We start from the raw sequence: 22,343 nt of genomic DNA on the forward strand, positions 1-22,343 counted from the left end.
GTTTTGTCTCTTGTCATTCCCAGAATCATACTTAGTACTTTGTGGTACCTTTCAGTGGGAAAAGTTAGCAGGATTTGAACCAAGGTTTTTTCTTCTTATTCCAATTTCTTCAAAAATCAACATAGTATAGTAAGGCTTTTTTCTTCAAAAAACGACATAGTATAGTAAGGCTTTTTTCTTCAAAAAAAAACGACATAGTATAGTAAGGCTTTTTTCTTCAAAAACGACATAGTATAGTAAGGCTTTTTTCTTCAAAAAAACGACATAGTATAGTAAGGCTTTTTTCTTCAAAAAACGACATAGTATATAGTAAGGCTTTTTTCTTCAAAAAAACGACATAGTATAGTAAGGCTTTTTTCTTCAAAAAAACGACATAGTATAGTAAGGCTTTTTTCTTCAAAAAAAAACGACATAGTATAGTAAGGCTTTTTTCTTCAAAAAACGACATAGTATAGTAAGGCTTTTTTCTTCAAAAAACGACATAGTATAGTAAGGCTTTTTTCTTCAAAAAAAAACGACAGTTTAGTAAGGCTTTTTTCTTCAAAAAACGACAGTATAGTAAGGCTTTTTATCGCAAAAAAACGACATAGTATAGTAAGGCTTTTTTCTTCAAAAAACGACATAGTATAGTAAGGCTTTTTTCTTTAAAAAAACGACATAGTATAGTAAGGCTTTTTTCTTCAAAAACGGACATAGTATAGTAAGGCTTTTTTCTTCAAAAAACGACATAGTATAGTAAGGCTTTTTTCTTCAAAAAACGACATAGTATAGTAAGGCTTTTTTTCTTCAAAAAAACGACATAGTATAGTAAGGCTTTTTTTTTCAAAAAACGACATAGTATAGTAAGGCTTTTTTCTTCAAAAAAATGACATAGTATAGTAAGGCTTTTTTCTTAAAAAAAAAACGACATAGTATAGTAAGGCTTTTTTCTTCAAAAAACGACAGTATAGTAAGGCTTTTTATCGCAAAAAAACGACATAGTATAGTAAGGCTTTTTTCTTCAAAAAACGACATAGTATAGTAAGGCTTTTTTCTTTAAAAAAAACGACATAGTATAGTAAGGCTTTTTTCTTCAAAAACGGACATAGTATAGTAAGGCTTTTTTCTTCAAAAAACGACATAGTATAGTAAGGCTTTTTTCTTCAAAAAACGACATAGTATAGTAAGGCTTTTTTCTTCAAAAAACGACATAGTATAGTAAGGCTTTTTTTCTTCAAAAAACGACATAGTATAGTAAGGCTTTTTTCTTTAAAAAAACGACATAGTATAGTAAGGCTTTTTTCTTCAAAAAACGACATAGTATAGTAAGGCTTTTTTCTTCAAAAAACGACATAGTATAGTAAGGCTTTTTTCTTCAAAAAACGACATAGTATAGTAAGGCTTTTTTCTTCAAAAAAACGACATAGTATAGTAAGGCTTTTTTTTTTTTCAAAAAACGACATAGTATAGTAAGGCTTTTTTCTTCAAAAAAAACGACATAGTTTAGTAAGGCTTTTTTCTTCAAAAAACGACATAGTATAGTAAGGCTTTTTTCTTCAAAAAAACGACATAGTATAGTAAGGCTTTTTTCTTCAAAAAACAACATACTATAGTAAGGCTTTTTTCTTCAAATAACGACAAAGTATATAGTAAGGCTTTTTTCTTCAAAAAACGACATAGTATAGTAAGGCTTTTTTCTTTAAAAAAACGACATAGTATAGTAAGGCTTTTTTCTTCAAAAACGGACATAGTATAGTAAGGCTTTTTTCTTCAAAAAACGACATAGTATAGTAAGGCTTTTTTCTTCAAAAAACGACATAGTATAGTAAGGCTTTTTTCTTCAAAAAACGACATAGTATAGTAAGGCTTTTTTCTTCAAAAAAACGACATAGTATAGTAAGGCTTTTTTCTTCAAAAAAAAACGACATAGTTTAGTAAGGCTTTTTTCTTCAAAAAAACGACAGTATAGTAAGGCTTTTTATCGCAAAAAAACGACATAGTATAGTAAGGCTTTTTTCTTCAAAAAACGACATAGTATAGTAAGGCTTTTTTCTTTAAAAAAACGACATAGTATAGTAAGGCTTTTTTCTTCAAAAACGGACATAGTATAGTAAGGCTTTTTTCTTCAAAAAACGACATAGTATAGTAAGGCTTTTTTCTTCAAAAAACGACATAGTATAGTAAGGCTTTTTTCTTCAAAAAACGACATAGTATAGTAAGGCTTTTTTTCTTCAAAAAACGACATAGTATAGTAAGGCTCTTTTCTTTAAAAAAACGACATAGTATAGTAAGGCTTTTTTCTTCAAAAAACGACATAGTATAGTAAGGCTTTTTTCTTCAAAAAACGACATAGTATAGTAAGGCTTTTTTCTTCAAAAAACGACATAGTATAGTAAGGCTTTTTTCTTCAAAAAAACGACATAGTATAGTAAGGCTTTTTTTTTTCTTCAAAAAACGACATAGTATAGTAAGGCTTTTTTCTTCAAAAAAAACGACATAGTTTAGTAAGGCTTTTTTCTTCAAAAAACGACATAGTATAGTAAGGCTTTTTTCTTCAAAAAAACGACATAGTATAGTAAGGCTTTTTTCTTCAAAAAACAACATACTATAGTAAGGCTTTTTTCTTCAAAAAACGACATAGTATAGTAAGGCTTTTTTCTTCAAAAAACGACATAGTATAGTAAGGCTTTTTTCTTCAAAAAACGACATAGTATAGTAAGGCTTTTTTCTTCAAAAAAACGACATAGTATAGTAAGGCTTTTTTCTTCAAAAAAAAACGACATAGTTTAGTAAGGCTTTTTTCTTCAAAAAAACGACAGTATAGTAAGGCTTTTTATCGCAAAAAAAACGACATAGTATAGTAAGGCTTTTTTCTTCAAAAAACGACATAGTATAGTAAGGCTTTTTTCTTTAAAAAAACGACATAGTATAGTAAGGCTTTTTTCTTCAAAAACGGACATAGTATAGTAAGGCTTTTTTCTTCAAAAAACGACATAGTATAGTAAGGCTTTTTTCTTCAAAAAACGACATAGTATAGTAAGGCTTTTTTCTTCAAAAAACGACATAGTATAGTAAGGCTTTTTTTCTTCAAAAAACGACATAGTATAGTAAGGCTCTTTTCTTTAAAAAAACGACATAGTATAGTAAGGCTTTTTTCTTCAAAAAACAACATACTATAGTAAGGCTTTTTTCTTCAAATAACGACAAAGTATATAGTAAGGCTTTTTTCTTCAAAAAACGACATAGTATAGTAAGGCTTTTTTCTTTAAAAAAACGACATAGTATAGTAAGGCTTTTTTCTTCAAAAACGGACATAGTATAGTAAGGCTTTTTTCTTCAAAAAACGACATAGTATAGTAAGGCTTTTTTCTTCAAAAAACGACATAGTATAGTAAGGCTTTTTTCTTCAAAAAACGACATAGTATAGTAAGGCTTTTTTCTTCAAAAAAACGACATAGTATAGTAAGGCTTTTTTCTTCAAAAAAAAACGACATAGTTTAGTAAGGCTTTTTTCTTCAAAAAAACGACAGTATAGTAAGGCTTTTTATCGCAAAAAAACGACATAGTATAGTAAGGCTTTTTTCTTCAAAAAACGACATAGTATAGTAAGGCTTTTTTCTTTAAAAAAACGACATAGTATAGTAAGGCTTTTTTCTTCAAAAACGGACATAGTATAGTAAGGCTTTTTTCTTCAAAAAACGACATAGTATAGTAAGGCTTTTTTCTTCAAAAAACGACATAGTATAGTAAGGCTTTTTTCTTCAAAAAACGACATAGTATAGTAAGGCTTTTTTTCTTCAAAAAACGACATAGTATAGTAAGGCTCTTTTCTTTAAAAAAACGACATAGTATAGTAAGGCTTTTTTCTTCAAAAAACGACATAGTATAGTAAGGCTTTTTTCTTCAAAAAACGACATAGTATAGTAAGGCTTTTTTCTTCAAAAAACGACATAGTATAGTAAGGCTTTTTTCTTCAAAAAAACGACATAGTATAGTAAGGCTTTTTTTTTTCTTCAAAAAACGACATAGTATAGTAAGGCTTTTTTCTTCAAAAAAAACGACATAGTTTAGTAAGGCTTTTTTCTTCAAAAAACGACATAGTATAGTAAGGCTTTTTTCTTCAAAAAAACGACATAGTATAGTAAGGCTTTTTTCTTCAAAAAACAACATACTATAGTAAGGCTTTTTTCTTCAAAAAACGACATAGTATAGTAAGGCTTTTTTCTTCAAAAAACGACATAGTATAGTAAGGCTTTTTTCTTCAAAAAACGACATAGTATAGTAAGGCTTTTTTCTTCAAAAAAACGACATAGTATAGTAAGGCTTTTTTCTTCAAAAAAAAACGACATAGTTTAGTAAGGCTTTTTTCTTCAAAAAAACGACAGTATAGTAAGGCTTTTTATCGCAAAAAAAACGACATAGTATAGTAAGGCTTTTTTCTTCAAAAAACGACATAGTATAGTAAGGCTTTTTTCTTTAAAAAAACGACATAGTATAGTAAGGCTTTTTTCTTCAAAAACGGACATAGTATAGTAAGGCTTTTTTCTTCAAAAAACGACATAGTATAGTAAGGCTTTTTTCTTCAAAAAACGACATAGTATAGTAAGGCTTTTTTCTTCAAAAAACGACATAGTATAGTAAGGCTTTTTTTCTTCAAAAAACGACATAGTATAGTAAGGCTCTTTTCTTTAAAAAAACGACATAGTATAGTAAGGCTTTTTTCTTCAAAAAACGACATAGTATAGTAAGGCTTTTTTCTTCAAAAAACGACATAGTATAGTAAGGCTTTTTTCTTCAAAAAACGACATAGTATAGTAAGGCTTTTTTCTTCAAAAAAACGACATAGTATAGTAAGGCTTTTTTTTTCTTCAAAAAACGACATAGTATAGTAAGGCTTTTTTCTTCAAAAAAAACGACATAGTTTAGTAAGGCTTTTTTCTTCAAAAAACGACATAGTATAGTAAGGCTTTTTTCTTCAAAAAAACGACATAGTATAGTAAGGCTTTTTTCTTCAAAAAACAACATACTATAGTAAGGCTTTTTTCTTCAAAAAACGACAAAGTATATAGTAAGGCTTTTTCTTCAAAAAAACGACATAGTATAGTAAGGCTTTTTTCTTCAAAAAACGACATAGTATAGTAAGGCTTTTTTCTTAAAAAAAACGACATAGTATAGTAAGGCTTTTTTCTTCAAAAAACGACATAGTATAGTAAGGCTTTTTTTCTTCAAAAAACAACAGTATAGTTAGGCTTTTTTCTTCAAAAATCGACATAGCTTCATACCGAACAACGCGTCACCCAGTGGATCTCTCACCAGGGCCATTACTGGCCTGCAAACACTGAACCGCAATATGCAAGAGCACTCTGGAGTAGATACGTCCGCATTGTCAGATTGGTGGGATAAGACCTTTGGAAAATCTAAAGATTTGGACTATAGGCACAATTACCGCTATCCTAACATTGTGTGGGTGATGTAGTATCCCCTGTTTGCGCTCCTTGCTAAGCCGACTTATAACTACTGCAATGGCCCCTACAAATTCTAAAGTACATGAGTTGTATCTTATGGGACGGTTTGGGGAAAGCAGTGAGGTCCAGGAGTACGGTAAATCCGAGGACCAATTGGACGAATATAATTATGTTTTTTCTCTTTCAGACCAGCCATGGGAGTAAGGAGTAGGCGGGAAAAATCACAGTAACCCGACATTACCATTTAGTGATTACTAAGAAATGACTAATAACATACATATTATAAAAACGGGGGAATGTTGGGTTTATTCTGTTTTATTATTATAATAGTTATATTAATTCATTTCTTTATTAAATCAATCTCTTTCTTTTCTTTGTATTAATTCATTACTTTGTTAAATCATTCTCTTTCTGTTTTTCAAAAGTCTTAAGGTCACGCCAAGTCATCTTTAACCTAGACAGCCTGTTCCAGGATGGTTATACAAACAATCCACCCAATCTCGGTCCTTGAGATTTGGTGGGCCCTTGGTGACGAGGACAGGGCTATTCGGACAATAACAAGAATATTGTTATCGTTATGTAACCGTACACTTCGGGTTTTTCTGTATGTAACGATTATATGATTATGATTATATTATATGATTCTTAGGTCAAGGAGGTTGTATAATTACTCTAATCTAAATGTTGTTAGGTCTAGTCCCTGTTTTTGTTATTAGTAAAATACTTTGATTGTTATTGTAGTCCCAGATGTTGTTTTTACTCATACGTGATGGAATGATCAACAACTCTGTAACTTGTGACCATAAGAATGGGACGAAAACGTCTATTCGAGGAGACGTTCGGAAGTCGTACGGTGACGCTTGCTGTAACTCTCCCTTCCGGAAGCTTTTTATCTGTTGTATCCATTTCTATTTAATTAAATGTCAATAATTGAATAAGATGTCTTCCTGCAGTTATTGATAATTACGGACGAAGGTAATTATTAATGAACCTGACATATAGTAAGGATTTTTTCTTCAAAAAGGACCATAGAAGTGGCAGACTGATGACTTAGCCACTGGGCCACCACTCTCCAAGATTAGGTAGTAGTATTTGTAGTCTTGTCTCTTTTCACTCCAAAATCATACTTAGTACTTTATGGTACCTTCAAGTGGAATATTTTGAAACATGAATTTGTCATATGAATTCCTATTAGACAAATAAAGTACATACACATGTATATAGATATATACATATATTGCACACATGTATACATATACTACATACATATATATATTTTATCCATTCTTTTTGCAGAAAGACTCCGCTTGGTGGTCTTATGAATTGATACTGTTTCGAGTATCACATGTAAACGTCAAATGCCGCAAACTGTCATTTATTGACAAAAAAAGACGCTGACGAACACTTAGCCTAGCATCAATGTCCCACTATGAAATCACCATTTTTGTAGGGAGTGGTTATTCAACCTTTAGCTTCATATTTCATTGCGTTAAGAAAATCCACACTCAAAAAGCTGTAGTCGAGCAATAGCGTAAAAATGGTATGACAAAAGTTTTGAAAGAAATCACTGATTATTTTCATGATTGAAAACAAGGAATGATTTTGCAACGTGTTAAACTGGAATTATGAACTGTCAAAAGATGATCACAGATGAACATTTCTAGAAAGATGTTCGGTTGTAAGTATTCTGAATATAAGTATTTTTTTTTTTTGCTGGCACAGACAAATCGACTAAAATATCTCACTTCCTCGCATTAAACATTTCACTTGCGCTTATGTCTCGTTCTGGTAAACGTGATTGAATAAAATGACCAAAAACAGGCTGAAAATGCGTCATTTTTTTCATTCCTAAATAAAAACAGACTCAACCAGTGAGAATGTTAAAAACACATTTTCCTATCATAACTCCAGTCTGTTACCACCACGTGATAAGTCATCAAATTAGCATAACATAAAGAAAAGATATTACAAAAAAAACGCCAAAACGTTCCCGTTATTTTAACCTTGATTTGACCTGTGCTCGGACGTTTGGTCGCCGGTCTTTTGGTCGCCGGTCAAATGGTGAGAGAGTTTACTGTTGAAACCAGCTCTCAAAATGATATTCATGAGAGAGTTTAATATCTAAGAGAGAGAGTTTAATATCTAAGTACTGTTTAATATCTAAGTACTGTTTAATATCTAAGTACTGTTTAATATCTAAGTACTGTTTAATATCCAAGTACTGTTGAAAACAGTAGATATTTAGATATTAAACTCTCTCATGAATAGAATTTTGAGAGCTGGTTTCAACAGTACTTAGATATTAAACAATATTTAGATATTAAACAGTACTTAGATATTAAACAATACTTAGATATTAAACAGTACTTAAAATATTAAACTTTCTCTCTCATGAATATAATTTTGAGAGCTGGTTTCAACAGTAAACTCTCTGCCATCATTTGACCGGCGACCATAAGGGACCAAAAGACTGGCGACCAAACGTCCGGTCACAGATTTGACCAACCTGAGGTCGGGTATCGAACACATTTCTCCAAACATGGCGGTTTACGGACTCCTTTCCGACAACCCAACTAAGCCACATAATACATACAATTTGATAAAAATTTCACCTCCTGGGACGCCATTTTGTGCCGAGCCTCCTTAGCTGAAGAGCTTGATGAAGCAACCGTGGCAGTACGGTTTCCCGTTCTGTTCTTTAAAGGTGCCTTTGTTGAGTTGCTTAAGGCAGAAAGCGCAAACAAAGTGTTCCGGGTGGAACTTCTTAGCCATGGCCGTGATGCAGCGACCCGTGATTGGCTTCTGGCAACCCGAGCACAACGAGCCACGCCTTTCGTGATAGTGGACTTCGCAATAAGGTTGCCCGTCGTGCTCGAAGAAACTGCCGTTGACGAACGGGGTGAAGCATTCCTGTCCGAGACATAAAAATTGGATGAAAAGGTAAGTCGAGATTTGGAGTTTTTTTTTTTTAAAGAAACGGCGCTTGATGACAGACCCTGCAAACAAAACACTCGGGGTGCCAAAGCGAGTTGAGTGCCGAGATGTAATTCTCCACGATGGCTCGGGCACAGCCGCCGCATTTTGGGGCGAACATGTCGAAGTAATCCTTCCGGCAGTACGCTTTGCCGTCCTTTTCGTGAAAGCCTTCGAAGAAAAACAGTTGGGAAAATGGTGGACAACTTTAAAAGTGACATGTCATAGAAAGTAACAACATCTAAAAAGGTAGAAACTGGTGTTGTAGCTAGCTTAAAATGTTGTTTTTGTTTGGATTTTAGGGCAATAAAGATGTTTTTTGTCCAATTGTGAAGGATACAAATCTAGTATAGATGGATTAATTTGGGGGACTGAAAATGTCGACATGTTTTTCTGAAGTGGAATTTGAGGTGCTTAATTACTACATGTTTTTCTTAGGTGGATATAAGATGAAGTTTTCATATTAAATGTATTTCAATAACAATATAATGCAATAACCTATGCAGGAATGAACCAAAATTAACAGAAGAAAAAGGAAATGTTTTTTAAAAAACGAATTAAAATCATTAAATAATAGCGTTAGTACCGTATTTGGCTGTTTAACATACCCCTGCCCCTATTTAATATACATTTGATATATTAAACGGCAGGGGTATATTAAATGGCACACAAAAGCAAAAATCATTTCATAAACCCGGGTATATTAAACAGCAAAATACAGTAACTCTACTATAGTCTATTGAATTAACAGTACCGTCTGGGTCAAAAAAGCATCCACACTGAGCGCAGAAGAAGTGTTCAGGGTGCCATGTTCGATCCAGCGCAGTTACAACTTGCTGTAAAAACAAGAATAGACCATAAGTTGAGCTAAAATTGAAATTCCCACTCAAATAAAGCAGTTACCCACATTTAGGATGGGCCCGTTGCAGTAATGGCAACGAGGTGAAAACAGGTTATGGTAGTCCGTCTCACAGTAGGGCTGTCCTTCTCGCTCAAAAAAGTTCCTGGATCCGATTTCTTCTTGACAGTGAGTGCATACAAAGTGTTCGGGATGCCACGTGCGCCCCATAGCAGTCACCAACTAGTCAAAAACATGTCAACATTCATATCGTTAGTGGATGGTTTGTTTTGAAAGTGCTGTATTTAGCCCACAGGTGTCAAAGTGGTGGCCCGCGGGCCAAATATGGCCCGCCGCATCATTTTTTGCGGCCCGAGAAAGTAAATCAGGATTGTCGAGTTTCTGTTTTAGGATCAAATTAAAATGATAGATATAGATGTATATTATATTTCCTGATTTTCAACCTTTTAAATCAATCATTGCAATTTTTCATCAATTTTTTGTGTTTGTAGGTCAAAAATTATTTTGTAAAACCCGAAAATATGTAAAAAAAAAAAAAAAAGCTAAAATAAACATTGTTTTAGATCTATAAAAATAACTTTTGATCCAGTTCTTTTAATCGATTTGGTAATACAATGATAATGCAAAAATCTGATAAATATTGATCACCTCATTTATATCGCTGATTAACCAGTTCTTAAAAATAACTCACCTGTCCAACAATCGGCTTGTAACAGGCCCCACAAACTCCTTTAGCCACCGTCTGGACACCCAGTTTGTTGAGATCCGATTGGAGACTCCCAAGCATGTTGTCCAACTTGTTGACCTGCGTCTGCGGACCACCGGGAGCCCCCACTTTCCCTTGAGTCATCTAAAAAAGACAGTTACAAGGAAAGAAAATGCTTGAAAAATACCCCTTGTAGCCTAGCATGCTAACTCCAAGTGTTTGAAAAGTAGCAAAGACGGGGAAAAAGGGGAGGAGTCATGCCTGGACTGAGAAGAAGACTGGGTCATAGTCAGTTTGGCAGCCTACTGAGACCAGAACTTTGGGTGGAAGTGGTAGGACGCATTCCACTGGTAGTGATTGTGTTTTATCGAAAGATAGGGGGCGCTCTAGTTTGGGAGAAGATGGTTCCTGGATGGGTGGTGGTGGAGGTGGTGGCGGTGGTGGTGGAGGTGGTGCTGTAGCTGTTATGTGCAGAGCCGTGATCTGGTCTGGGCCGCGAGGAGGTGGGGGACAGGGAGGTAAAGGGGGCGGAGGTAAAGGAGCAATAGGGAGCATCGGCTTGGTTTCTTCTAGGACGGGAGGACGGCGAGGGGTGGTTGGTGACTGGGGTGGGAGGACCCTTCTGGCGGAAGATGGGGACATGGTGGTGCTTATGATCTAAAGTGGAAGAGACAAAGACAGAATGCAAAAAGAACCAAGATGGAAGGAGGGGTGGTTTCTGTGGAGAACAACCTTGTCCGCCTCGCCTGCCGCACCATCGGGGCGGAAGCGTGGGGATTTGGAGGTGACGTCGGCCTGCCAATCGTCCGTCTGTTTGCGACGGCGCTCCGAGCGTCCGATTCCGAGCTTGCCCTGAAGCTCCTCAATGAGGCGGTCCTGTGAAGAGTTCTTGTTGACGATGACAGGGCCCATTTTTCTGCGCAGGAGACCGTCTCGATACATGGGGTGAACGTTGGGGATCTCCTTAGTGCGCTTGATCACCGATTTGATCTGGAGAGGAATGGCGAGCAGTGGCTCAACGTTGAGATGGACTGAACTCAATTTGTTGATGAATTCGCCACAGCACTCCGGGCAAGGTGAGTCAGGTGAGAGGTTCGAAAAACAAACACTTCCATGTCATGGCAAAACTCTTGCATTCTCCTCAAACCCTCCAAGAAACCAAACAGTTAGGCTATCTGGCTAACATGTGAGTAAAACAGCAAAGCAATCCATGTTAATTCACGGATACCATTTGTTTAAGTCAAAGACAACTTTCCGATTGGTTAGTTTTTACACCGCAAGGCATAACACTCTTACTAGATAATTTTTTTTTAATTAAAAATAGTCATTTGCGGCCCAAGACAGGCAATTCCCGTGACTATACGTCCGTTCGACCAAACGTCCTTTCGACCAAACGTCCTTTCGGCCAAACGTCCTTTCGGCCAAACGTCCTTTCGGCCAAACGTCCTTTCGGCCAAACGTCCGCTCGGCCAAACGTCCGCTCGACCAAACGTCCGTTCGACCAAACGTCCGTTCGACCAAACGTCCGTTCGACCAAACGTCCGTTCGACCAAACGTCCCTTCGACCAAATGTCCGTTCGACCAAATGTCCGTTTGACCAAACATCCAGGGACCAAACGTCCAGGTACTGGCAATTCCAGATCATTCCCTTTCTATACCTGTTACTCAATGAGTTAAGAGCAACACTGACGACATTAGCATTAGCCGCTTAGCAATGTATCATTCCAAAAAGCACACAATACGTGGACAAAACACGTGCTCAACCCGCATTGGCCGAGCGAAAAGCCTACGTGTCCCGAGGCGGACATCCTGTCCATAGTGGGCGTCTGCAACAAAGGCAAATCCAGAGCCACATCCGGCGACCCGGGGCAAGTCGACGGCGTCACAGACTCGTCCATCCAGCTAGCTTCGGTCATCGGAGTCACGCTACCGTCGGTGTACAACCTCTCGGTGTAAGGGGTCATGGTCCCGTCGGCTCCGTCGTGGAAGGACAAGGACAGATCCTCGTCAGCCCATTCCAGATCTCCGTTTGTGTCTGTACACCCGTCCACCGATTCATCCGTGGTGGTGTTGGTGGTGCAAGTAAACATGTCTGGTTGTACACTCTTCCTGTCCATTGGTAGAATCAATTCCTCTTGCAGTTCTGGTGGTCCACTTCCGAGACTAAACGCCTCCGTGGGTAGGTGTAGATCTTTGTCCTGGACCGAGTTATTCTGAGAAAAACTCATCTCGAGGAGTTTATCAAGTGCTTCATCCAGGGATTGTTGTTCTAGAAGTAGTGGAGTACTCCGAGTAGTTTGCGGTGACGGATGACCACTGGGAATTGAGCTTGGGAAGGTTCCAGGTGAAGGAATGTTGACCAGAGGGGATGGTGAGGAGGTTTGGAAGGAGTTAATAGTGAGGTTTGGAGACATTGAGGAAGGTAAAGGTAGCGGTGATTGAGTTTTAGGGTTGACGGAGGCAGTTAGATTCGTGCTCTGATCTGAGAAGACGCCATTGGTCAGATTGTCAGGTGAACAAGCAGCTTCTTGGGTTGAACCATGGTCCACGGCTGGGCTTGGTGATTTGGAGCTTTTGTGGTCCAACACCGTGTTTACCGAAGCCATTGAAGGAGTAGATGATGGACTTGAACTGCTTCTTTGTAGGGTGTTCCTGGCAGAGGCATCAAGGACGAGTAGGGAATGTTGGGGACATTGCGGACCAGAGGAAAACTCATCGGGGACACGGTCCAGATCGCTACCCGCCGAGAGGGTGGAAATGGGACTGTGGCCTACAAGGCGATCCAGGCGGTTTGTGGACAAGCCTCGGTTGACGGAGTCCTCGTCTATGTGAAGTTCTAGACCGGTGGGGAAAGAGAGCGTAGGAGAAGTACAGGTGGATAGATCGAGGGAAGGAGAAGCTGACGTAGGGGCGAAGGTAGAAGTGGAAGGAGAGCTGGGCTAGAAATACAGAGAGGAAAGTAAGATGAAATGCGGGAGTGGAAAGGATAGGGGATGACTTTCAGCCATACTTTTGTGTCTCTACCTTAAAGTCAGACAAAGAGGCCATCAGTTCATCTAATTCTCTTGTAGCACATGAAGCGGAAATCCGTGTTTGTTGCTGAGATGGGCTGTCTAAATCACTGTGTCGGGGGGAGGGGCTAGAAAATATAAGACATCAGTCTTAGAGTTAAACTTGGACATGTTGATCTGACTCAAAGTAGCTGTAGCTGTTGTCCTAGATCAAGGGTGTCAGAGTCGGGTTGGTTCTCGGGCCACTTTAACATCTAATTGATTTCATGTGGGCCAGAATATTTTAGATATAATATTTAGATTGTTTTTTTTGTAAATTGGATTAAAAGAACTGGATCAAAATCCCTAAATAGTCAGTTTTTATAGTTCTAAAGCAATGTTTATTTAAGTTTTTCTTTCTTTGTAAGGGAACATTTCTTTTAATCATGTTTTTTTTATTTAAAAAGGAAACAAAATATGTTTTAAAATTATGTGGCATATTAAAGTGGAAAATGGAAAATATTTATATATTTATTTTTAGATTTTACAAAATGCTTTTTGAACAAAAAACAAAAGAAAAAAATGATTAAAAAATGACAATTATTGATTTAAAAGGGGGAAAATAAGGAAATATAATATATATTTATAATCTTCATTTTAATTTGGTCCTAAAACAGAAAGTTGGCACTCATGATTTACATTCCCCGGGCCGCAAAAAATGATGCGGCGGGCCAGATTTGGCCCCCGGGCCGCCACTTTGACACCATGCCCTAACTTGGGTCAATCAAGCAGGGATCTATTTGCCGCACATCCAAATAATCTTAAAATTTAGCATTAAAATGTTGTTAATCTCAATCTCACCTGGTTGAAGGTACCGAACCCTCCAGGTCATCCAGAAGACTCTCCACATTGGGCCGGTTTTCATCTTGCCTCATTCCATTCCCATTGGGCTCCTCTTGAGGGGGTGGACTCACTCTAATATCAGGGGCATTGCCATTTTCATAATGAGTGACGCCGGTGGACGGCAATGGTGGAGCTCTCTCCTCTGCGGAAACATTACTCGGCCCGTTTAGCACCAAGAAAACCGGTGGGTGAAGACCAAGACCTGAAAAAGTACCTGTAGTGGCGAATGAAGGGGAGCTCTGTTGAACAGCATTCAGCTCTAAAAGCAGTCTGTCAAGTTCTGACAGGTTGCTGCCCAGGACGGTGGACATGGCTGAGTCGGAGGATTTTACTTTGTTGGGAAAGCTGATGGAGAAATTGGGAGTTAACATGGAAGATCAATAACGAAGATGCTAAAAAGGCTACATGCTAACCTGTAGACGTGGTCCTCTTCGAAATGAGTAGGAGAACTGCTACAGTCCCTTGACCATGAGCTCTTCTGGCCAGAACCTAAAGACTGCAATGATGCCAAAATGACTTATTTGCACAAAATAGTTTATAATTTTTTGCATTGCAACGCACTCGTAACATAACAGAAACAAATTTAAATGAACTGATGCAGACATACTCAAAAATAAGTTTAATCTAACCTAACACTAAATTTAATTCTAATTTTGTTTCGAATTTTGATACTTTTCTTCTCCCAGTTTGGCTCTATTGGCCCCGCCTCCAACCTGACTTTCAGATGCAACCTATCAAGGGTTGTTTGCTTTTGTATTCCCTTCAAAATATTCCAAAAATGATGCACACAAATGTTCTCACAAAAAGAAGTAGTATTTACGATAAGAAGTAGTATTTCGTCCAAGGGTGTCAAAGTGGTGGCCCGGGGGCCAAATCTGGCCCTTCGCATCATTTTGTGTGGCCCGGGAAAGTAAATCATGAGTGCCGACTTTCTGTTTTAGGATCAAATTAAAATGAAGAGTATAGATGTATATTAAATTTCCTGATTTTCCCCCTTTTAAATCAATAATTGTCATTTTTAACCATTTTTTCTGTGTTTTTAGTTCAAAAATCATTTTGTAAAATCTAAAAATATATTTCAAAAAAGCTAAAATAAACATTGTTTGAGATCTATAAAAAACTAAATATTCAGGGTTTTTAATCCAGTTCTTTTAATCCATTTGTAAAAAAAAAGATCTAAATATTATATCTAAAATGGTAGTACAAGTAAGTTAAAGGTAGGAGAGTGACTAGTACCTGCTGAGGCGAGCCATCAGAATGTTCTTGCGCTGAACCATTCAAAGCCTCACTTGAAGGCGGAGGAGGAACCGGTGGTGGAACCGCTAGATCCTGGTAAGTATTCCCACCACCGGTAGGGATGGAGTAGGGGGTCTCTTCTTGCAAAAACACGGGTCTCTTAGAAATATGGGATGTCGTTGATTCCAGGTCAGCCAGTAATGCGTCTGAAAAATAAAAAGTCCAATTTCCCATCAAAGAAGCAAAAGTAAAGGACAGAAATGGTGTGAATTGACAACTAGATGAACAGTCGGACATTTGTCAGGCTGTAAAAAGACAACAGCACCGTCTGGCTGGTTTTAAGCCGTCATCAAAATGCTATTCAGCACTTGTACTGCCGCCATAGTGACATCACAACAACGCAACCTATTTTGTCTGCCAGCCCTTCACAATAAATCCAAGCTCGTTGACTCGGAGGAATGTGTGGATCAGAACCAATGGGATTGTTCCGAGGTGTTGTTCAACACTGTTCAGGGCAGGAAGTGCGCCACCCCCTCTATGTGGTGGCAAATGGAATCATAGGATAAAATAGACTCTTACATCATATAACATACTTTGGGCATTTTGGATTCTTTTAAAAAAATGGAAGACGTTTACTGTAAAAATAAATGTATGATACAACACTTAAACTACAGTCCATTTTTTTATATATTTTTTTTAGATTTTCCAAAATGATTTTTGAACTAAAAACACAGAAAAATGGATCAAAAAATTGCAATTATTGTTTTAAAAGGGGGAAAAAAACAGGAAATATAATATACATCAATCAAAAAACATTTTTTTTACGATCCTATAGAACTGAAGCGAACCCAATTGCAATTTTGTATTTGAAACGGATGACTATTTTGATTGTTTTTTTTAAAAATAGATTAAAAGAACTGGATTAAAAGCCTTGAATATTCAGTTTTATAGATCTAAAACAATGTTTATTAAAGCTTTTATTTAAAATATATTTTTAGATTTTACAAAATTATTTTTGAACTAAAACTGAAAAAATGATTTAAAAAATGACAATTATTGATTTAAAAGGGAAAAAAATCAGAAAATATAATATACATCTATACTCTTCATTTTAATTTGATCCTAAAACAGAAAGTCAGCACTCATGATTGACTTTCCCGGGCCGCACAAAATCATACTGTGGGCCAGATTTGGCCCCCGGGCCACCACTTTGACACCCGTGCACAATACAATTATTCTCTACGAAAAGTATTGACTAAAAAAATAATAATTTCAAACAAGTAAACACATGTTGGACTAATCCACATTGTGAATGTTGGCCTAGTGTCCAAAGGTTAGGTGTTGAATTGAGGCCGGTTTAGCATAAAGCACATGGGAGCTCCTGCCTATTTAAAGCACTAAGCCTAGGGGCGACTAGCTCATGTCTCTGCAAATGATCTGAAACATCACGGCCTTCTCAAAATAATCTGCACCTGGCGTTGACATGCTGAACAAGGAAGGTCTCACTGACGGTGTCTGTCACTTAAAAGACAAAGCCTCCAGGAAAGAAACATTGCAGTGTTTGTTTGGTTGGCTTTGACCGTCTCATACTTACATTAAAGTTGCTCAGTGCAAATCGAAAATAAAATCGGTGTCAACACATCATTATTCTGTCTAACTTGTTCCTATTAAAGTCTTTAGACTAGGAAGAAAACTCTATGGCCGGATTGAGGTTTTTCAAGATGGCGCCTAAGTGGATTCAGCAAAATAACCTTTAAATAAGAATGACAATGTCCCAATAAATAGAGCAGGAATTCTATATAAAATTTTGAATTTTTAGATTTAAAAAACAGTTGAATGACATAGTAACTGAATTTTGATTGTTCTGTCAAACTATTACAGAATTAACAGGCTTAATTAATGCTTACAGCATTGGTGTCAAAGTGGCGGCCCATGGGCCAAATCTGGCCCGCCAGATTATTTTTTTGTGGCCCAAGAAAGTAAATCATGAGTGCTGACTTTCTGTTTTAGGATCAAATTAAAATGAAGAGTATTGATTTATATTAAATTTTCTGATTTTCCCCCTTTTAAATTAATAATTGTCATTTTTTAATCATTTTTTTCTGTTTTCAGTTCAAAAATATTTTTTTTTAAATCTAAAAATATATTTAAAAAACAAAAATAAACATTGTTTTAGAAAACAGAATATTCTGGGCTTTTAATAAAGTTATTTTAATCAATTCATTAAAAAAAAATGAAATATTATATCTAAAATGGTCCGGTCCATGTGAAATCGAGTTGACATTAACGCGGCCCGCGAACCAACCCGAGTCTTGCTCTAAATCATGGAATGTCAGATGAAAATCTCGCCGCCAAACCATTTCCTGATTTGAGTGTGGCGTGAGAACGACTGAGAGTTTGCCCATGTCACCGAGGGTGCTTTAACAAAACGTCAGAAGCAGTCAGGGTTGCATTGCGCCGCCGGCGGCAGCCAAGCGACAGGCTAATCTTTTCCATTCCAAACAGTCGCTTGAAGCCAGAGGACAAAGTCCAATTCTGCTCTAACAGTAACCAGCCTCAATAGTTCTCATTGTGCAGTCTCCGAAGAAAACAAGTCATTCAGAGTTTCACGCCGTCAATCGTCTCCCTGGAACCCATCCGTCAAATAAAGGGCGACTCCAGACCCAATCAAATATGACGTCTGTCTTTCATTGGGCTAACCCAGAGATGGGCAAACTACGGCCCGCGGGCCACATCTGGCCCGTGAGGCCTTTTAATCCGGCCCGCCGACGTTGTCCAAATAATGTTTTTTTTTAATTATTATTATTATGATTATTATTATTTTTCCCCAAGATGGCGCCGTCAGGCAGAAGCATGTGGCAGTAGCTCTCTCCACTTTTATTTGTTTTTTTATGTTTTACAGCCCCTCTATCTTTTTTTAAATGACATTTTAATATTTCTTAATACAATCCTTTTGACTTGACTTTGTACTTTATACTTTAATGATGAGTATGTCAATACTTTAGTCCTTTTTTCTGTTTATGTTTCATATGTACTGTTAACGGATGCACTTTTTTATATGTATCCTATCTTGTACTGACCCGGCCCATCTGTCAAATTTTTAAAGTCAATGTAGCCCCCCCGGGCCAAAAACTTTGCCCACCCCTGGGCTAACCCAAGTGGCAATTCTGTGGGTACACTACGAATTCTTGCGGTCGTAGGACTTGTCCCTTCTTGTGGTTGACTGAAACGAGGCTCCGTCTCGGAGCTTTTATCGGATAGATGTAAAGGCCGATGCGGCATTCCACACATTCTTTGCCCAATGTGCCGAAAGAAAGCCATGGGGCATGAAGGCTGTGTATAATTAGCCCTATCCGGTCATTTAACACCCCCACCTGTCTTGGCAGAAAAAAATGAGGGGGAAACCAAAATGAAAGATGACTCAAATCCGACAAAAAATGAAAACAATGATAAGAATGTCCATAATTACAAGCTATCTAGTGCAATTCTTTAAATTCCAAAACAAGGGAGATAGCAAATTGCTTTTTAAATACTTTTTGGGCATAAAACGGTGAACTTCACTCAAATTTTTTTACCAAAACGCAGAAAAACAACACAAAAAATGGTATTCCATATTCACTTTACATTCATTCAAGTGCATTTCTTATTATGAAACTAGGCAATATAACTGTTAGCTTACAGTTTCCCGATTTTAATCTTCTAAAAACACGCAATCGGATCAAAACATGACTACAATTATCACCAAAAAAAGTGAAGTCTGCATTGCTTTTATACACAAAGCCTTACAAAAAAACATTCTCCTTCATTCAGTACTTTAGTTACTTGTTTCTGCTTAGAAACGGAGCATAAAACTTTCATTAGCTAGCCTTAGCCAAAATGCTGAAACAGCATTTTTGTTGTTGTTACTTTAACTGTAGTGATTTAAAACCTTGGTATTCATTCCTCCCAAACCACCATGGAGCCAAGAAACGATCCCAAATACTCCAAGATGTAACCATTGCATGGCCTTGGGTGAAAAAGTTGGGATATTATCATGATTTGACGTATTCCCAATAATCCACTTATGATTGGGTGTTTAATGCAATTCCAACTGTACTTACATTCCAGTCTATTTAACCACAAGGTTTATAGTGAAATTACTTCATACATTCCTAACCCAAAAGTCTTAAATATGCTGATGAAATCATTCTTGAAAATTATGTCATCAGGATTAAGATGGGGACACAACCTTCCTACATTCTAAAATAATATGTATTAAAAGTGAACAAAGTCTGGATTTAATACATTTTACGTGGCAGTAAATGACCTTAATGAATGTTTCTGTGAAATAAGTATTAAAGTGCCACTGTCATGAGTTTTGAAACACTTCATTACTGATAGAATCGTGGCAAAAAGTATGCAAAATAAATGATCAAAACTCAAAACAGATTCAAAACAATGAATGGTGTCACGAGCACAACTTTTGGAACAGAATTAGTCAGAAAGTGGGTCAGAAGAAGAGTTTAAACTGGATTAGAATGGTAGACATTGGACACTCTACACAGCTCATGTGTCAAAGTGGTGGCCCGGGGGCCAAATCTGGCCCGCCGCATCATTTTGTGTGGCCTGGGAAAGTAAATCATGAAAAAACTTTTCATCTAAAAAATATTAAACCAAAACTGTCATCTTTGAATAGCGTAACTGACGTTATTGTTATTTTTTCTACCTCCTGTTTCCTCAGGATGTAGGGCAAGGTCCATTGCCTACCATGCTACTCTCCCTTCCCCAGTTCCAGAACAGGATGGGCGGGAATTGGGGAACCATTAGTGATTTACAACCAGGAGTTTCCATTTTCGTGGCTTGGATGGCGCGTGGCCATCGGAAGGTGTTGATAGCTAGTCAGGTTACGCTAACTTCGTCGCAGAAACCACAATGTCACTTTGCAACATTTAAGAGAACCCCGACTGCGAGCACTCAACAAGATCTGATCTGAAATCTTATGGCTAAATCAGACATTGATAGGCAAACTACGGCCCGCGGGCCGCATCCGGCCCGTTAGGCGTTTTAATCCGGCCTTCCGACGTTGTCCAAATATTTTTTTTTAATTTTGTTTTGTTTTTCCAAGATTTTTTTGTACTTTATACTTTTGACTTGAATGATGAGTATGTTACTACTTTAGTCCTTTTTTCATGTTTATGTTTCATATGTACTGTTAACGGATGCACTTTTTTATATGTATCGTATCTTGTGCTGACCCATCTGTCAAATTTTTAAAGTCAATATGGCTCCCGGGCCCAAAAGTTTGCCCACTCCTCGGCTAGATGGATTCTGTCAGCCATTTTGTTTGGAATTACTAGCTTTTCGGATGAAGCTTTTTTAAAAACAAACAAAAACAATGCAAAATTCTCAAACTTTGGGGTTGATATGGGGGATAACGGCCATCTTATTAAAGGGTATAGGACACATTCTGCGCCAACTGGGAAGCAATTGCCGTCTTCAATCAGCCTGATCCGGACCCCCCCAGTACGGATCAGAGAAAAGCTCTGGCTAATTATTGTAGCACTAAATCACTGAGGGAATTGCCTTCCTAGGGAAAGCGGTCATGTTTCCAAACAGGTCCACCATGGAGAAGTATTTGTTGACAAGGGTACTTTACAAGATGTGAAATAAATACTTGACACTGTTTGTCTTTGCATGTCTCGAGTGCGCCACTAAAAGAAACGAAGGGTGACGAGGTTTGAAAGCCATGACGTTCATAACCCCAACGGACCTGAAAGCAACCCTTCCGCAGATTTTGTAATTACCAGGGGGCACGTGTTTGAGAACATGGATCATCTGTGGAAGCGAGAGTAGACACGGGTCACGACCCAGAGAGTATTTGGCCTTGGAGTGATGTTTGGCATTCTTCTGGAGCCTCGCCCCCGCCTTCAAAGTCGGCCTTCTTCAACGAGACTGAAAGGCAGCTCTTTTTTAAACCAACAATCGGCCCTTTCACTGGCCATGATTCCAAAACGTATCCTGGAGCTCTTCGCATAACAAGGCAAAACAAAAGAATGACTCACGACTTAAGTCATTACAACACTATTTGACAGCTTTTCAATGTGGTCTCGTCCTAAATGAGACCAAAGTGTGTGTGTTTTACTTAAATACACAACCATGGACTCATTGATCTTCCTCAAAAGGTTTTGAATGCTTATAAATGTCACTAAACGGTGGTATACCACAACTTTTGACCAAATCATGCTCATAATCCCACTTCCACACATCATTTCCAAACATTTAAACACAAACAATGTGGTTTTAGTGGATTATAACAGGTTAATTTTATGCATGGACGGAAGAACGATGCGTTCAAATACACCTGCATTTAAAAAAACAGATTTCCTTGAAAGCACCATTTTCTGGGAAATAAAACATTAGTACAGTAATGATATGCTATATAGCGGTACGGCTACAAAATACACGTGCAGCTAGTTTGGTCTGACATCTACTTTATAGTATTTTCAATCATCTATAATTCAAATCTAGTTGAAAAATAACTAGTTTGGTTAAATCTGGGTATGTTTGGAATGTCAGTGCTGCGTAATCACAGTGTTTCAAAGGAATACTTTAATGCGAAAATGCAAAAGCGTAAAGATAACACAATGGGGTGACTGAAAAAATATACGATTTAATTAGTTAAATTTCTCAAAAAAAAGGAGAATAACGTCGATTTACTGTTTTTTGTTCTTATGAAGCCATGAGTACAACAAACAGGCCAGTTGTCTCGCCAACATCTACAAGAACAAAAATTAAGTCGGAAAGGCATCAATATTAAAAGCATCAATATTAAAAGGTTAACTATGGAAAGCTCGCTTCAAATTTCCGAAAGTAACAGTTCAATGCCGGGTTAGCTGCTCCCCAGGAATGCGTTTTTTTTTCTCGTCACGTTGACTCCGTCGCCCTGCTTTCTCGGCGACTTTGCTTTTTCTTTTTACAACAAATGCAACATCACAACTCACCTAGGTCGTCCATGATGATTGCCTGCTTCAAAATAAAAAACCTGAGACGAGTCCGTCCTTTGCTTTTCAACTTTCCACACTTTCGCCACTGTTTCTCCTCCTGGAAGTTGGTCAGGGTCGTCAACGTGAGCGCGCAGCACGCGTGTAGTTCGCAGGAGCGCGCACAAGCACGCTACGTTAATGGGAGGGCTCTGCTTGGTGCGTCCTCTCGTGGTAGAAAAGTGGCATGACATGTGCTCATAACTGGTATAG

The 22,343-nt window shown here is 37.5% G+C and overlaps 1 protein-coding gene across 2 annotated transcripts; it reads right to left on the reverse strand.

Moving 5' to 3' along the window:
• Nucleotides 1–6,663: 6,663 nt before the first annotated feature.
• pxnb (paxillin b) lies at nucleotides 6,664–22,245 on the reverse strand. 2 transcript variants are annotated; one of them, XM_077715564.1, is made up of 11 exons: nucleotides 22,092–22,245; nucleotides 15,112–15,317; nucleotides 14,289–14,371; nucleotides 14,090–14,220; nucleotides 13,834–14,017; nucleotides 13,007–13,121; nucleotides 9,968–10,126; nucleotides 9,325–9,498; nucleotides 9,172–9,253; nucleotides 8,440–8,588; nucleotides 6,664–8,354 (listed from the first exon to the last, which is right to left on the reverse strand). In XM_077715564.1, exons 1-11 carry the CDS (start codon nucleotides 22,102–22,104, stop codon nucleotides 8,088–8,090), a joined length of 1,563 nt encoding a protein of 520 aa, XP_077571690.1. In that variant the 5' UTR covers nucleotides 22,105–22,245; the 3' UTR covers nucleotides 6,664–8,087. The 2 variants fall into 2 exon arrangements, with proteins under 2 accessions (XP_077571690.1, XP_077571689.1); XM_077715563.1 differs by lacking the exons at nucleotides 6,664–8,354; nucleotides 8,440–8,588; nucleotides 9,172–9,253; nucleotides 9,325–9,498; nucleotides 9,968–10,126 and adding an exon at nucleotides 11,658–12,921.
• Nucleotides 22,246–22,343: the final 98 nt, after the last annotated feature.

The sequence above is a fragment of the Stigmatopora nigra genome, chromosome 4, assembly GCF_051989575.1.
Source record: "Stigmatopora nigra isolate UIUO_SnigA chromosome 4, RoL_Snig_1.1, whole genome shotgun sequence".
Taxonomy (NCBI): domain Eukaryota; kingdom Metazoa; phylum Chordata; class Actinopteri; order Syngnathiformes; family Syngnathidae; genus Stigmatopora; species Stigmatopora nigra.